The 16,582-nt window shown below is 37.0% G+C and overlaps 1 protein-coding gene across 21 annotated transcripts in view; it reads right to left on the minus strand.

Annotated features, from left to right (window-relative positions):
* Positions 1–16,582, minus strand: part of LOC139947974 (voltage-dependent calcium channel type A subunit alpha-1-like) — a 201,713-nt gene that overhangs the window by 101,147 nt on the left and 83,984 nt on the right. For 19 of the 21 annotated variants that reach the window (XM_071945897.1, XM_071945893.1, XM_071945898.1 and 16 more), the window contains 2 exons: positions 7,510–7,615; positions 2,185–2,324 (listed from right to left, as the gene is read on the minus strand). In XM_071945897.1, the coding sequence (XP_071801998.1) occupies positions 2,185–2,324; positions 7,510–7,615 (246 nt within the window). Of the gene's footprint in view, positions 1–1,394; positions 1,530–2,184; positions 2,325–7,509; positions 7,616–16,582 lie in introns of those variants that run through there. The other 2 variants (XM_071945903.1, XM_071945904.1) reach the window with 2 other exon arrangements.

Genomic DNA, 16,582 nt, shown 5'->3' on the forward strand with positions numbered 1-16,582 from the left:
AATTAATTAAAAATAAAAAATAAAAAATTCTCTGAACGAATGCATACATTGTAACCACTATGAAACACCTTGTTTGGGCTGTTAATGGCTCTTTTTTAACAAAAAGACTGGTGATGTTAAATTTTAACGCCACAGACAGAGGGAAACACATACAATAGTTTTGGACTCACGCTTGTAACGTTACTCCTAGTCGTAGATTCCCTAGAACCTTGACTCAGATGAGGTTCGTGCCGCTATCGCCTCCGGGATCAGACGATAGCGGAACTATTATACAAATATTGACTGCTTCGAGTGCTATGGTTAAACTTATGACTCCCGAGGTGATCCCCGCAGCGTTCTATTTTCCCGAGGCGAAGCCGAGGGAAAATAGAACGCTCCGGGGATCACCGAGGGAGTCATAGTTTTTAACCATTGCACGAGTAAAAGCAGTCAATATTTGTTTTATAACACCCCAAACATTTCTAAATACTGTACTATTATTATTAAGTTACAGACCTGAATGCTACAATCCACGGACGACGCGAATACAGATTGCAAACACTTTTACTTACTGTGTTGCATGTAGTGTCGTGCAATCCGAAATGGTTACAGACTATTAATTTATCATCCTCGTACACGCAACGGACGTCTGGGTACTGCACGCCGTGTGCTAGTCTGTCGGACTAGCGCTCGGCGCCGTGTGCTAGTCTTCGGACTAGCGCATGGCAAACCGACGCACTATCACACGGCCGTCGTCTAGCAAAACTAAGACATGTCATGTGACGCGCTCTAAACCAATGAGCAGGCAGAATACTTGCAAGGGGTGTTATAAAACCTCATATCATAACTAAGAACAAGGGGAGCACACGTAAGCTTTGATTCTATTTAGTGAGGCAGTATCACAAAAGTGTATTTTTTTATTTATTATTTTATTATTTGGAACATGTGTATATATTAATATTATTGCCTGTTTTACAACGTTACTGTTGAAACAATCAACCTACAAAACTAAACCTAAACCTTACTACTGTCCTGCTTAAAAGGACAGTCAACACTGTCAATGTTATGTCATGTCAGTCAGTGTAACTGTAAAATTCAAAAGCCCAACAGCAACACTGAACATGCTGAAATTGTGAGATCCACCTATTTTAGGCTATTTCTACCTCCATGCACAAACTAACCCTACCTATGTGCGATAACGTAACCCTCCTGCCGACGGCGTAGCCGTGGGCTCCGCCGTCGGCAGGAGGGTTATGTTATCGCAACTAAACCCTACCCTAAATTATATAGCTCACTAGACTAGTCCCAGTAACTGGGGCGCTGTACTCCTTTTTTCAAAATTTTGACATTCTCATAATGTCAAATTTTCGGGGGAAAAAGGAGTACAGCGCCCCAGTTACTGGGTCTTAGCTCACCAAACCTGATTTTGTAGAAATTGCATCCCAAACATCTTTGATCCTTTGTCAAGTTATATGCTCAGAAGAGAGTAATTTTGTGGCTTTTGCGTACATTATTCTTGTGGGAAAACTCACAGAATGACACTGACGTTCCCCATGTAAACACAGTGCACCGTACACGTGAGTTTTGTGTACAAGTCGAGTTGGTCGTCAGTGGGTAAGAAACCGTGGGTCGAGTAGGTCATGAAGCTGATCGATCGAGACGATTAAGGCCGAGTTGGCAAATAAGCTCTACCACTTGTTGATGGGAGGGGGGGGGGGGGTCATTTATAAATATGATAGCAAACTCAACGAATCAAAACAAAAACCGGAAGAACCCCAAAACACAAACATGTGGTTCGTTTAAGTTGTCTTTTAAAAGAATTAATCGCACAGTTACGAAAAATGTACATCACTGAGTCGACATACACTGTCACCCTGTTCAAAAATGGTTTGATCCGTTGGGCTTCATGTGTTTTCATTAAAAGTTTATTTGTGCGGGTCATAGAGCTATGGTGCGGGTCAATCAACTTTGAAAAGGATTTTGTCAATGTCGGCTCGCAAAACCCCAATTAATTTCAAATAAGAAATCAAACTCAAGAACCCAACCCAAAGAAAGTTCGTACAAATTAAAGAGAGAAACAAAACATACAATAGGCCTAAGAAGAAAGTGCAGTTATTTTATGTAATTAATTTCTTAAAGGTGCTACCACAACCTTCCTTGTTTTAGAACAAAAAGGTCAAAGGTCATAAATAATCAAAGACTTACCCTGTAACTACAACTACGAAGTCCATTAAATTCCAGCCGTTTCTGAGATACGAGCCTTCATGTAGCACTAAACCTAATGCGGTTATTTTGATCGTCGCTTCGAGGCAGAAAATGGCGAGGAAGTAGATCTCTGTTTTTTCCTGTGGTCGCAAGAATAAATGTTAGAAATGAAAATCGATTGTGATAAGATATTCAAATTTCCTTTCTATAGACAATATATCGAAAAAAGACACCTACATCTATAGTATCGATTTGTGTTTCTTTTTTACTTTTGACCTATGTAATTTATGTATGGGTGTTTGGTTTGAGCTCAACGCGAGCGTACCCGTTTGGGCTCACGCTAAGCTTTGCTTCTTCCCCTGAAGTATCATAAAGGTGTATTTATTTCCAACTAGCTTAACTGTATTACTTGGAACATATTAATGCCTGTATTAGTGTTGGAAACAATAAACATTGAAACCTTAATTTTAGTAGGAGTTTGATGATTAAAGCAACTTGAAAATCGAAAACCAATCGGTTATTAAAGGCAGTGAACACTATTGGTAATTACTCAAAATAATGGTGACGAGTAATGGGGAGAGGTCGATGGTATAAAACATTGTGAGAAACGGCTCCCTCTGAAGTGACTTAGTTTTGGAGAAAGAAGTAATTTTCCACGAATTTGATTTCGAGATCTCAAGTTTAGAACTTGAGGTCTCGAAATCAAGCATCTAAACGCACACAACTTTGTGTGACAAGGGTGTTTTCTTCTTTCATTATTATCTCGCAACTTCGATGACCGATTGAGCTCAAATTTCCACAGGTTTGTTATTTTATGCATATGTTGTGATACACCAACTGTGAAGGCTAGTCTTTGACAATTACCAATAGTGTTCAATGCCTTAAACTGTATTACTTGGAACATGTACATATTAATGCCTGTATTAGTGTTGGAAACAATAAACCTTGAAACCTTAATTTTAGTAGGAGTTTGATGATTATAGCAACTTGAAAATCGAAAACCAATCGGTTATTAATAAGAAAAGTTAGGAGTGAATGGAAAAAAAGATTGGGACAAGGTTATCAATGCTATTTCTATCGACAAATCGAAACAGGAACACTGTATAGTATCGATTGGTGTTTCTTTTGGGGTTGATTTTAAGTAGGATTTGATGATGGTAACTTGAGAAACGAAAACCAAAACTAAACCGTTTATCGATAAAGAAATCGGAGCCTAACAATCAGTGTATTCATCAAGTAACATTGGTTGCATGCATTGGTCAACAAAAATGATGGAAAATAAAACTTTAAAATCAGAATGAGGACAACGGTGGGAAAATCGTTCATATCTTAATGTAGGCTTACTTTCAGCTATATTTTGATAAAAGTAATGTGGTTTGTAATGTATTTTACACTGTACATAATAATGGTAAAATTTAATTTATTGTATTTTTTGTATATTTTTATGTAAAGGCCAAAATGAGTTTTTCTCTCTTCAGCATTTCTCACCATAGGACACTTTCGGTAAACGGTATTGTCCAAGGCCCACACTTCGTGTATCACAACTTATATATAAAATAACAAACCTGTGAAAATTTAGGCTCAATCGGTCATCAGAGTCGGGAGAAAATAACGGGAAAACCCACCCTTGTTTCCGCACGTTTCGCCGTGTCATGACATGTGTTTAAAATAAATCCTTTATTCTCGATATCGAGAATTGATATTGTTTTAATGTTTTCTCAAAAAGTAAAGCATTTAATGGATAGTATTTCAAGGCAAGTCTTTCACCATTACCTTCTGTAAACCCTGTAAGTTATTTGTAAATCTGTGAACTTTTAATTTTTGTTCTGTTCAGAAAGTGTCCAATGGCTTTAAGGTATTGTCGTCATGGCCATTTATATAAAATAAATAGTATGCTTCAGATGACATGTGAAGTTCTTATAAAAAAAAAAGATTGTAACTCTAAGCGAACATTATTTTAAGCTTTAAAAAGAGGTTCGATGTGTTTTTCGTTCACTATAGAAATCGTTTCGCGGTCTTGTTTTCCTAAGAGCACTAGTGAAAGGGTAACAAAACACAGTAACAGCGAAACAGAAAATGTATATGGTTAAATGATTGAAAAAACGCATGCGCAGCATTAACACCTGGCCATCTGCGGCTTGGGTTTTCACAGATGCCTTCAACGCTGGCGTTGAGTCGTGACGAGTTACTCAAACAATACACTCAATGCTATGGAGGTTACATCCACAAATTATCATAACATTCATAAAAGCTTCCTTCGAAGTTAAGGAAGATTCATTTGGGATTAATCATCTTATAGGAACCTCGATGAGATTGTTTGAGATTAGGGAGAGGAATGATGAGTCAGGTGGAGACAGGATGAATTTTCCTTGAGTATAGGGTCTTGTGTAGACATACTGAAAATTATCTATCCTAAAGATTGTCGTCGTATAACCCTGCCTTCATGATGTAGAGGGCAAGTTCGATCAGCGACCATTTTGATTTTGTCAACCACTAGTCAATGTTCCATGGTTACCTAACGCTTGATATACATCCTGATCAGGCAAAATCGCCAATGGGCGACAATAGTCAAGTATAATAGTCCCTTGGTCGAACTTGCTCGCTACTTTTTGCCCCACCCGCATTAAAGAAAAACACCCCATCTTGTTAAGGCCGCTCTTATACCAGAAGAAACGAAAACTACAGTGGAATGGGTGGGACTAAAGCCCGAATTTTAAACAACATGTCGACTCATTGTATAATAATGTTTGCAAATAACCATTATTATTTGATAATGAATATGGTTACACAACATCAAATGATGTGGCCAGTCAATGAGATTCCAGTCTCACTATTACCCTTTCTGCTGTGAAACTGTGGTGATTACTTTCCTGGAAAGTGAAAACCACCTTTGGAATTCAACCGTGCATTTCCACCACGCATTTTTGTTAATGAGTTTTCAGTCCGCCTGGCTCAACTGATGATTAGAAAGCCCGCACCTATCCGGCTTTCTAAATTCGGCTTGCCCTTTAATCGTTTACAATCCTGACTTAATCATCCTTAATGGAGAGCCAAACTTACTTGCAAATGGAACCTTCACTACAATACTATAATGAAAGGTCGTCATTAGCATTGCTTAATTATTATCCGACCCTTATAAATAGTTTTAGAGTACGTCAAACCAACGGTCAAGAGTGATTACGATTATTGTCCCCTTACCGATCTTTGGTCAACTCGTCATGGGCAATACCGCGTTCACGAATCGTTATAACCTTGTCGTGTCCCCTGAAGCTATGCACGGAAGAGGTCACGATATAATGTGGAACGTCACGTGGCACAGTCTTTGATACATTTTGTGACTTGGGAATGTCTCCTGGGTTTAAACGGCGTTCTTGATTATAAATAAGTCAAACAAACATGGCCTTGTCTATACAGCAGAGTTACGGGAAACCCCAGGTGTTTAGAATACGTAGAAAGGTTGGAAGCTATAGCATGCATTATCATATTTATTATTATAATATTTATTGACTGAATTGAAAAAGGTTGCGTTAAAATCAAACATTTACGCCATGTTGACAATCGACAATCGATACACCGAGCTTGTAAAGGTTGATGCTGATTCGCAGTGCCGGCGAAGCGTACACTTTCAAGTTGGAAAACAGAACATGGCGAAAAGGTCATAATATTACAACAAGGGCTGATAGATTTCTCCTTATTAGCAAAGGAAAGGTGGCACCTCAACAAAAAAAAAACAAAAAAAGAAATGTACTGCAGTATTGTATATCGGCAGCATGGTACACATGTACAAACAGCGGCCTAATCCGTTGCCTTAAAGGAACACGTTGCCTTGGATCGGTCGAGTTGGTCTTTGAAAAGCGTTTTGTGACCGTTTGTTATAAAATGCATATGGTTAGAAAGATGATTTAAAAGTAGAATACAATGATCTACACAAATATGCCTCGAAATTGCGTGGTTTTCTTATCACCTCGTCCAATAACACGGTCGGCCATTTATGAGAGTCAAAATTTTGACTCCCATAAATGGCCGACCGTGATAGTTCGCGACGTAAAACGAAAACCGTGCAATTTTGAGTGATACTTGTGTGGATCATTATATTCTACTTTTAAAACATCTTTCTAACCGTATACATTTCATAACAAACGGATTCAAACACTTTTTTTAGACCAACTCGTCCGATCAAAGGCAACGTGTTCCTTTTAGGGCCTCAACTGGCCTAGGGCTGCAACATAACAAACTCACTCGATGTATATATAGTATATTTAAAAAAAAACTAAATATTCATTTTCAGGGCAACTCTTCGCTGTAAAAAAAAACAACCACCCAAAAAACACCATAATTTATATGATGATACCTCGCATGGATAATTTAGGCAAGAGTAATTGGTGGTGCATGTATAAAAGTTCACGGTAAAATTGAAGAGGACGGTAAGCGACCGTAGCCTCTGTAGTTAAGTACATGGTATGGACCGTCTCGCTTCGGCCTTAGAAATACTTCACACCTCGAGGTGTGCTAAAGTGCAAATGCGGTCAAATACAGTTTTTAATATAATTTGTCAGTAACCATCTGAGGTGTTCATCAATGTCAACGCGTGGGAACTTGTACAAGGATGTTGCAATAAAAATAACTTAGAATCAAGTACAAAATGTTATGATGTTCATTCATTTGGATATCGACGTCATGACTATCTCCCTTGTTTGTCTGTTAGGGAAGTTTGTGCGTTTGTTTGTTTGTTTGTCCGTTCGTCTGTATGTTTGTTCATTATTTTGTTTGTTTGTTTGTTTGTTTGTTTGTTTGTTTGTTTGTTTGTTTGTTTGTTTGTTTGTTTGTTTGTTTGTTTGTTTGTTTGTTTGTTTGTTTGTTTGTTTGTTTGTTTGTTTGTTTGTTTGTTTGTTTGTTTGTTTGTTTGTTTGTTTGTTTGTTTGTTTGTTTGTTTGTTTGTTTGTTTGTTTGTTTGTTTGTTTGTTTGTTTGTTTGTTTGTTTGTTTGTTTGTTTGTTTGTTTGTTTGTTTGTTGCTGTTTTTTTGTGTAACATGATCAATTTGAACTTCAGCTATTTTTATTTCATTAACAGTTTAAAATTTAGTAGAACTAAGAGTTTAGGTCAAAATAATAACAAATATAATCCAAAGATTGTTTTGTAGCACCAAGACTACAACTTCACACTTCCGTTTCATGTTTAAGTTGAACGACTTGACGTTCCGTTCACATGGCTTTGACAGTCTTCATCGGACTTTAATGCAAGTCCAAATTTGGTTTTCTCTTGAAGACACTCACCACACTGATTGAAACGTCAAGTTAATAGGATTATGATTTTAATATACTTACAAGTTCCAACGCCATTGGTGTCTTGTCTCCTTGTGGAAGATGGACCTCTAACGCAAGTACCACGCAGTTGGCAATGATGGTGGCAAGGATAAGGTACTCGAACGGAGTGAGGAAAAAACAGTTAAGGAAAACACAAATAATATTCCACAAATATTTCAGACATTAATAAGTTTGAGTAATCTATCGAGGCATGACAGTGGTCCGCTCACACGCTAAAACACCCGGGGACCAGTCAAAATGTACAAGTAGTCCGGCAGTGTTGTGTACCTCTAATTCACGAAATAGTGACAAAGCTGTTGGATAAGACTTCATGGTATAGACCTTTATCATGCTGCCTCCATCTTGGCCAAGATCCTCGTTTTGAATAATCAAAATGATTGCCAATAATAATTTTGCAAAAAAGGAACCAGACTATTCTGTTCTCCTAGCCTCGGTTTGGTAACACTTGTATAAATATTGGAGAAATTCAAAATGGCTGCACATGGTGAAGGTCTATGACAAACTAGCCCTGCTGGTCAGTCTCTAAAACAGTAACAGGCTTTATATTTTGTCTTAATTATGTGTTTTAATTATGTTTCTTAACTATGTTTCTTCACACTGGGGAAACAATTATTAACTTTAGTTCTGGGTTTTTCATTATGATATGGAAAAATACACATGGGAACAATTGTATAGCATATTCATTATTTCAGCTATCAATAGATATTAATTGTCATAAATATATTAGGATCATGTAGATATCCAGGGGTGGATTTCACAAAGGTAGTCCTAACTTAGGACTAGTCCTAGGCAATGCTAAGAGATAGGACTGGTCCCAAGTTAGGACCAGTAACTCATCCTAACTTAGGACTGGTCCTATCTCTTAGCATTGCCTAGGACTAGTCCTAAGTTAGGACTACCTTTGTGAAATCCACCCCAGAGCACACTTGTCGAAACGTTGAAAAATGTTACACAATCATTTCTTCTAAGAACCGACACACCTCGGCGGATTGCATTTACATATGTATCATCGGTAATCTAGTCTCAAAATTAATATCAACAACAAAAATGTTGATTTATATTAAAAGTTCATCTTCTAAAACTGCACACCGTTTTCATGCAAAACAACATGGTACATGAGGTACTACATGGTATCGTGTTATATTAGACCTAACAACAAACGATGATAAATAAATCGATATATTGTATAGACGAGTATTGATTATTGTATATTGTTTTCTTTTTGTTTAGACGCCTTGATTAGTTTACTGGAGAAGTGTGCATTATAAATCCATATTATTAAATACAGTGGAAATATCTTGCATTTACTATATTCTTAATATTCTATATTATCTATATTCTGTTGTCAATGTAGACAGGTAACATGACAAAATGGCTATTGGAAAATATAGTAAAATAGTATGGCCCAATTTGTTTAATACTAACATGCACTCATTATCAGTGCAGGTTGGGAATTGTTTAATTAATCAAAAAACAAAGTACGGATTGAAATTGACAAACTATAATAAATTATTCATTTAATAGTTAAATATGCCCCTGCACTAAAGACCCGATGAAACAAGAAGCATGTTTATCTCAAAGGGTAATCGAAAAGTTGACGATTTGCGGCAACTGCATTTTTTGTCTACAATCCTCCGATAGTCTCAGCACAAGCCGATAGTCTATTCTAACAACGTGCCAGAGAAACTATACCCGTTATTACTGCTGGTTTCACGTCTATAGTTTCAAGAGATAAATCACTTTAGGGGAGCGTTCACTGAAGCCTGACCAACCCATGTCGCCATGCCATAGACAGTATTTAAATAAATTTGCATAATTAGCTCCGGTTAAAAGAAAATCGATACTATGAGTGCCTACTCATTCGAATTATTGGTATCGATGAAATCGTCCGGTAGACTTCGAGTACGACGAGTTGTACGATCAAAAGCGTGTAGAAGAAAAAAATTATAATAAATGTACACATTAATGGAACATGAAGTGACCAAACCCCAAACATGCCACTTCTATGAAACTCAGTCGTAAATTACCCAACCATAGGTATACTTATAACACCCACGTATTCGTTCGCCCCAGCTGATTCCTCCACGGCATAGAAACTAACCAGCAAATATTCACTCATTATAAGTTATTTTCAACACATCAATCACACAACACATGCAGATATACAACACAATGTATAGGAGCATACACTGGCAAATGTTGTCATATTTTTTTCCCATAATGGAACACAAAAATACATTATTGCGCTTATTTTTCTGGACCTGTAACCATCTGTAAAATACCACATTATTAATATAACACAACTGACAACTTTCATTATACATTTTAACTAAGTTGTTTTGTCATTTTTTGTTTCTTCATAATAAAGACTATATTATAAATAGTAAACATTGTTACATATTATATTAAACGGAGATTGAAAACAGGTGGTTCATTATGCACTCTCGTCATCAATCAACTATGAATGTTCAAAAGTTCTGGGAAATTTCTCTTACACAAAATGTGTCAGCTAATCCAGGCTTATAAACAATATAATTACATTTTCTTTTTATGAAAAAGGGTGGCCACTATAGGAGTGCCCTGTTTGGTTTGGGTGTTTACAGACAAATTTACGCAAAACCTAATAGTGTAATGTGTTCACCATATCTCAAAATGGCTTTTCTTATAGATTGCCAAACGTCGGGAAGATTTCTCTTATAAAAATGTGTCAACTAAAGCCAGGCTTGTACACAAAATATCATTATTAACGTGTGGAAAATTCCACTTGCTAACTCGTGATATTAAGCTTAAAGAAAAAGAGAGGTGATATTTTGGCTTTTGAAGAGGGTGATACTTTCTGTGAGATATTGATGTTGCTGTTAGGGAGATGTGTATGAGAATGGGACTCGTGTATGAGACGAGGAGAGGTTCATGGGGGAGAACAGCAGTACACACTGAGGTCAAGAGAAAATTGACTCCCTCGTTAGAGGGGTCAATTTAGCAGAGTCAGGGTCAACGTTGACATGACGTCTAACTAATGTAATTTCCAAAAGTCCTATCAACACACGTCGATGTGATGTTGACTGTTTTATGGTAAGGAGGAACATGGACTGGGCGGGTCTCTACCAACCCCCTCATTTCTCTGAAATACTATTTCTTGATTGACACTATTGCTGTTGCTAAATGACGCTTCATTTCGCTTTCAAAGGCTAAGAGAATGGCATTATGACTGGTGATATTAGGTACTGTCTGATGCAGAAGGTGTATGGAGAGGTTGAGTCACGGGGGTGCTACTCTTATGGGGTCCTGGGGGAATCTACAGGGGGCGCTATCCTTGAAAGGTACGATAGGATATTCATAGCCTCTTCACTAACTGTAATCTGAAGTTGATGCAAGGTATCACCCGGACATTGTTCATCTTAAAGGGACACGTTGCCTTGGATCTAAGAAAAGCGGTTCAAACCGATTGTTATAAAATGCATATAATTACGGTTAGAAAGACTTACACCGCACGCCGTTCACAAAATGGCCGACCGTGTTAGTTCGCAAAGTTCGCAAAATTTCGAGTCATATAATGGTGTGGATCACTATAATCTACTTTTACAACATCTTTCGAACCAATATGCATTTCGTAACAAACGGTTTCAAACGCTTTTTATTGACCTATTCGCCCAACCCAAGGCAACGTGTCACTTTAAACTGTTGACAATAAATCTATTTTCATGTAAAAAAAAAAAAAAACTTTAATTATTCGTGTTTAGCCATTAAGCTCCAAATGTGTTCAGCCCCACGCACAAAAAGGGAGCCGAACAATATTGAGTGGTAACTATTCATACAATGTGCATAATAATTTATGCAAATTAAAATAACTAATCTATACATCTGTCGTCATACTCTGTTGTTGAAGAGACAATCAGTGTCCCGTTACCAAAAAGAGTTTTTAATAAACACAATCCAATTGCGCCTCCAACCAAACAACTAATCAGTCAAATTGTTTGAAAGCTTTAGAGAAAACAGGCACTGCCATTCAACTGTCAATCTGCATGATTGGTTCTATAAGGACGTCTTTCTTTTACAATAGATGCAGTTTCTACTTCCTGGGTAGGCCATGAAACATCCGTAAAGTTGTTTTTGTATCTTATGTTTAAGTATTTTGAAAATTTCGTTTAATTAGGTAAACACGCTTATAAGTAAATAACAAAAACAAATAATAGTTTTACGTTAGCGTTTTCTTATTTCAATCGCGTCCATCAAAATAAACAATGTATAATACTTTGCAGTATCTTCATGGAAATCTCTGGAGATTTGGAGTGAGTTTTATAATCAGTGATCTTTCAGATTAAAGGAACACGTTGCCTTGGATCGGACGAGTTGGTCTATAAAAAGCGTTTGAAACCGTTTGTTATGAAATGTATATGGTTAGAAAGATGTTTTAAAAGTAGAATATAATGATCCACACAAGTATCTCTCAAAATTGCACGGTTTTCTTTTTACGTCGCGAACTATCACGGTCGGCCATTTATGGGGGTCAAAATTTTGACTCCCATAAATGGCCGACCGTGTTATTGGACGAGGTAAAAAGAAAACCACGCAATTTCGAGGCATATTTGTGTAGATAATTGTATTCTACTTTTACATCATCTTTCTAACCATGTGCATTTTATAAAAAAACGGTCACAAAACGCTTTTCAAAGACCAACTCGACCGATCCAAGGCAACGTGTTCCTTTAACAACAAGCACAAGGTTTCGATAATTAACAGTGTTAAGCTTTTGTCTTTGTAGAAAATTAAGGATACTTATATCATGTTACCCATAATGTATTCTAATGAGGTTTTTGGTTAATGATCCTTTTGTTAATTAACGAGTAATTAAGTGACCTCATCCGAAGATATATTTAAGACTTTGAAATGAGAGGGATCAAGTGATCAGGATCTTGCCAGATGAGTCAGGGGGAAAGAGTGGAGACTGTACGCATCGTCAACCATGCCTGTCCTCCCTTCTTCTTTTATCTATTTTAACCTCCATGGTAAGAATAATCTAGTATTCACCACCACGTAAATGAATCATTCAGTGAGTTGGCTGCTGCATTAATGTAGTTCAAATGTCATGTACGTGTACATGAGACATGATAGCGACTTATGCACACTAAAGGATGCGTCGCCGCCATGTTGAATTTCAGCTCGCTTTTGCAGCTTTCTTTATTGAACCTTTTCATAATGCATTGAATAAATCCTGCATGTATAGGATTGTAAAAAGAAAGCCTTTTGTGGTGCCATTTTGCGCTAGTCGTCTTATAAAAACAGCTTGTACAATTTCCCTGTGTGTATGCTCAGAGCAATGGCGTGTTTTTCTTCGTGAATTGAGTAATAATGGTAAAGGTAGTGTATAATGGACGTGTACACATCACCCAGTAAGAGCAAATGCCAAAGTTGATTGGAAGGACTCCGGAACAAGGCTTGTCACACTATCAGACAGCGCTGGATTTTACATGAATAGATGAAAACAGTGTCTCTTTGAGTAAAGAGTTTGACGCATTGCTGCGTGGATGGTTGCAGTAATATTTTTTAATATGAACAGAGGACAAATCATGCTTAAGTGTTAGCTAAGCTGAAACCTGGTCCCAATTCCATAGAATTGCTTACCATGACATGTTTGTCTAGATAAAAAAGGGATTACCAACCAAATTTCAACATGATTTTCAGGATAAGCAAACAACAGCTGAATACCAGTAGCCCCCCCCCCCCCCAGGCAATTTGCAACAAATTGAAATTTGGCTGGTAATCCTGTTTTTATCAAAAACAGCTCCAAAAAAGTGGGCCCTGATCTTACCTTTACGAGGTGTATATAATACCTTTGATCTCTAAAAATACAGCTAAGCACACAAGCTTAAGTCGGTCGAGTTGGTCTTTGAAAAACATTTGTAACCATGTGTTATAAAATGCCTGTGATTAGAAATATATTTTAAAACTGGAACATAATAATCCACACAAGTGTCACTCGAAATTACGTGGTTTTCCTTTTACCTCGTCGACAAACACGGTCGGCCATTTATGGGAGTCAATTTTTTGACTCCTTTAAATGGCCGACCGTGTTTGTTCGCAAAGTAAAAGGAAAACCACGCAATTTCGCGGCAAATATGTGTGAATCATGGTATTTAACTTTTAAAACATCTTTCTAACAATATGCATTTTATAACAAACGCTTTTCAAAGACCAACTCGACCGATCCAAGGCAACATGTTCCTTAAAAGTCAAATAATTTCAACTCATTACACCCGAGTCCATGTTATGTTTGTAATGGTGTGTGTGTGGAATAATAACAGACTTTCAGATTAGGTGAGTTCCAAAGAGAAATAATTGACAGCTAATATCGATCTGAATATTCCCGGTGTCAACAGAACAAGTTTGTTTAATTGCGAGGTCTCACAACCTTTTTTTGTATGGCAATGTAAATTCTCAAGGAGAGTGTGGTATAGGACATTATGTTATATCATCACACGTCAAAGATACATGGTTTGGTATTGATATTATACCGGTAGGACTATCTAGCATTGTGTATTGGTATGCCAAGGTTCTAACGCCTTTCGTCATGTATCAATGCACTTATGTAAGTTTTAAAATTACCAGGTCTGTATTCAAGGCTCGTTTTTGTTTTAGAGTTACATTACCAGTTCTGTATTTAAGGCTCTGTTTTTGTTTTAGAGTTACATTATTATACAGGTAGAATAAACGCTGGACAGTTGTGGGAGAAGTCTCCCGAATTCCGAAAAATCTACTCCGCGGTGGTAGAATATAACAAGTTCTCAAACGGACTTAATCTACCCACCAAGTATAATGATTATGCCGCAAACCAAATATTTGTAGAAGGATTTTGTTTCTGTAGTTGTCTAAAGATTGGCAAAAAAATCGCATCCTTTATGAGTAAAGGTGGCTTCTACATTCTACAACACTATCAACATCTTGGCTGCGCACATATTTGAAACAGATTAATTTTTGCAATGTCTGAGCCTTCGAGACAAGATCAATTTAATCTTAAACGTGAACTGACGTTTTCCTCATGAGTGAATCAAACTAGAAAACTATAGCTGCATAAATTAAACGCTTTTGAGGAAACACATGTGCCACAATTGGTAATTGTCCTTGACTAGTTTTTATAATTGATCTGACCAAACATTTTGAAACAACAAAACATGTGAAGTTTAAGTCCAATCGGTCACGAGTCGCAAGAAACAAAATGGACAAAGCGTGAAATGTTTTCATTGTTTTCAACATTGAGTTTTAGACTTGAAAGATCAAACCAATTGTTTTACAAATTTCTTAAAAAACTATTGCATTTAAAGCAAATATATTTCAAAGGGAGTTTAACACCAAGTCCAACTATACCATGTACATAATGTGCAAATCTGTGAATATTTATGTTTTTATCATTTTTTTGGTTCGCGGTAAACAACAGTGTATCTACTTGCCAGGTAGAGTTTGTTCTTAGAGAAAATTGTCTTTCTGTACTCCGCGGTATGTGGAAGAAGAAAGTCAAATTTCTCTAAAGAACAAAATCTACCTGGCAAGAGATACACACATGGTGTTACCGCAAACCAAATATATTTTGATACCTCACCATGCAATGCCTCAAATCCTGTTTTTATTCTTCCCAATGTTGCACACCCTTAACGTATGCAAATTCTAAAACAAACCTTGATATTATACAAAAACAACCCACTGCTTGTTTGATCAGGCTAAAATAAAATCAGCCCCTTCCGGTCAGATCTAAAATATCTCAAACTAACCAATCTATTAGCCAACGTTCAACACAGGACCTTAGATGCATTAACCTATTACCATGGTAACAGACTGAACGACCTCAGCCTGGAGCGTCTGCTAATAGTGAGATTTAATTCATTTATGAAGGATGGTGGGTATATTTGGTTTCTTCAATCGGAAAACAAAGTCAGTCTTTCTGGCATTTCGACGATTCGTGAACTGCTCTGGGAGACGCTTCGGGTTCTAGCGGTGTAGATTTCCCGCGCGTTGTCCTTCATCCCACTCAAGTCCAAACAAATAAATAGAGACTCATAAGTTGAATAGTCTGGTACTTACATTAAAAAACACCTGATTCACTAGTATGTGATGCAGGGAATCTGACCAAAATGATTCCTACAAATTGCAAAAGGGCCATTAGCTAGGCACTCTTTGCATGACGTTGCAAATTGTAGTGCTTGGTGCCCAGATAAGAATCTATTCACTATATAAGCACGTACATCGGATAACCCATTTTTTCATAAAGACACGGGCAAGAATTTGCACTAGCAATAAACACCCCGAATTATTGCATGAAAACCAACACATCCACATCAGCATTATAAGAAAACTACCACAATGGTGAGTTTCCTCGACCAATTGGGGATCCATAAATGGGCACAACTATATATCTTATCTAAGAGAAAATTTGCGGTAACACCATGTGAATATCTTATTTTTGTTTAGCAGTGTTGGTTCTGAAAAGAACCGGTGGTTGACAACTCAACGTTTCGATCAGTATGCTCTGATCGTCTTCAGAACCAACAGTACTCAAAATAGATGTTATCGCAAACAAGTTGTACTTTCACCATGCAAAGTTTCAAATCCACTGATATATCTTATGTCATGTACAGCAAGGCCTAATAAATAGCTCATCCAAAGAACCACTGTTAACAATAAACATTCATAGACGTGATTTATATCGATTGACAGAAAAAAACACTATTCATTTTATCAGCTTAAACAGGATATCTGTGTTGCTAATGATTGGAAGTTACCATTGTACTAACATAATATTATGTAACATGTATATTATTATGTTAATTTATTTATTTGGCTGTGTTAGTCGTTGAGGTAAAATGTTTGGTTTCGGCTTTCAAAAGATGCATGTTAAACAAATGTTGTATACTGATCTTTTCAACGAGCATATTATTATTTCTATTTTGATCAGTATGTAAATTAACCATCTGACGTAAGTGGGTCAGTTTATTTGATGGCCGTTCTTTCATAAAGCAGATGCACTTGGATGTAACGATCGGTAAGAATGCCATGTATGTATGAGCCATGCATCACACGTGGT

Source organism: Asterias amurensis, chromosome 15 (assembly GCF_032118995.1).
Source record: "Asterias amurensis chromosome 15, ASM3211899v1".
In the NCBI taxonomy this organism is placed as follows: Eukaryota; Metazoa; Echinodermata; class Asteroidea; order Forcipulatida; family Asteriidae; genus Asterias; species Asterias amurensis.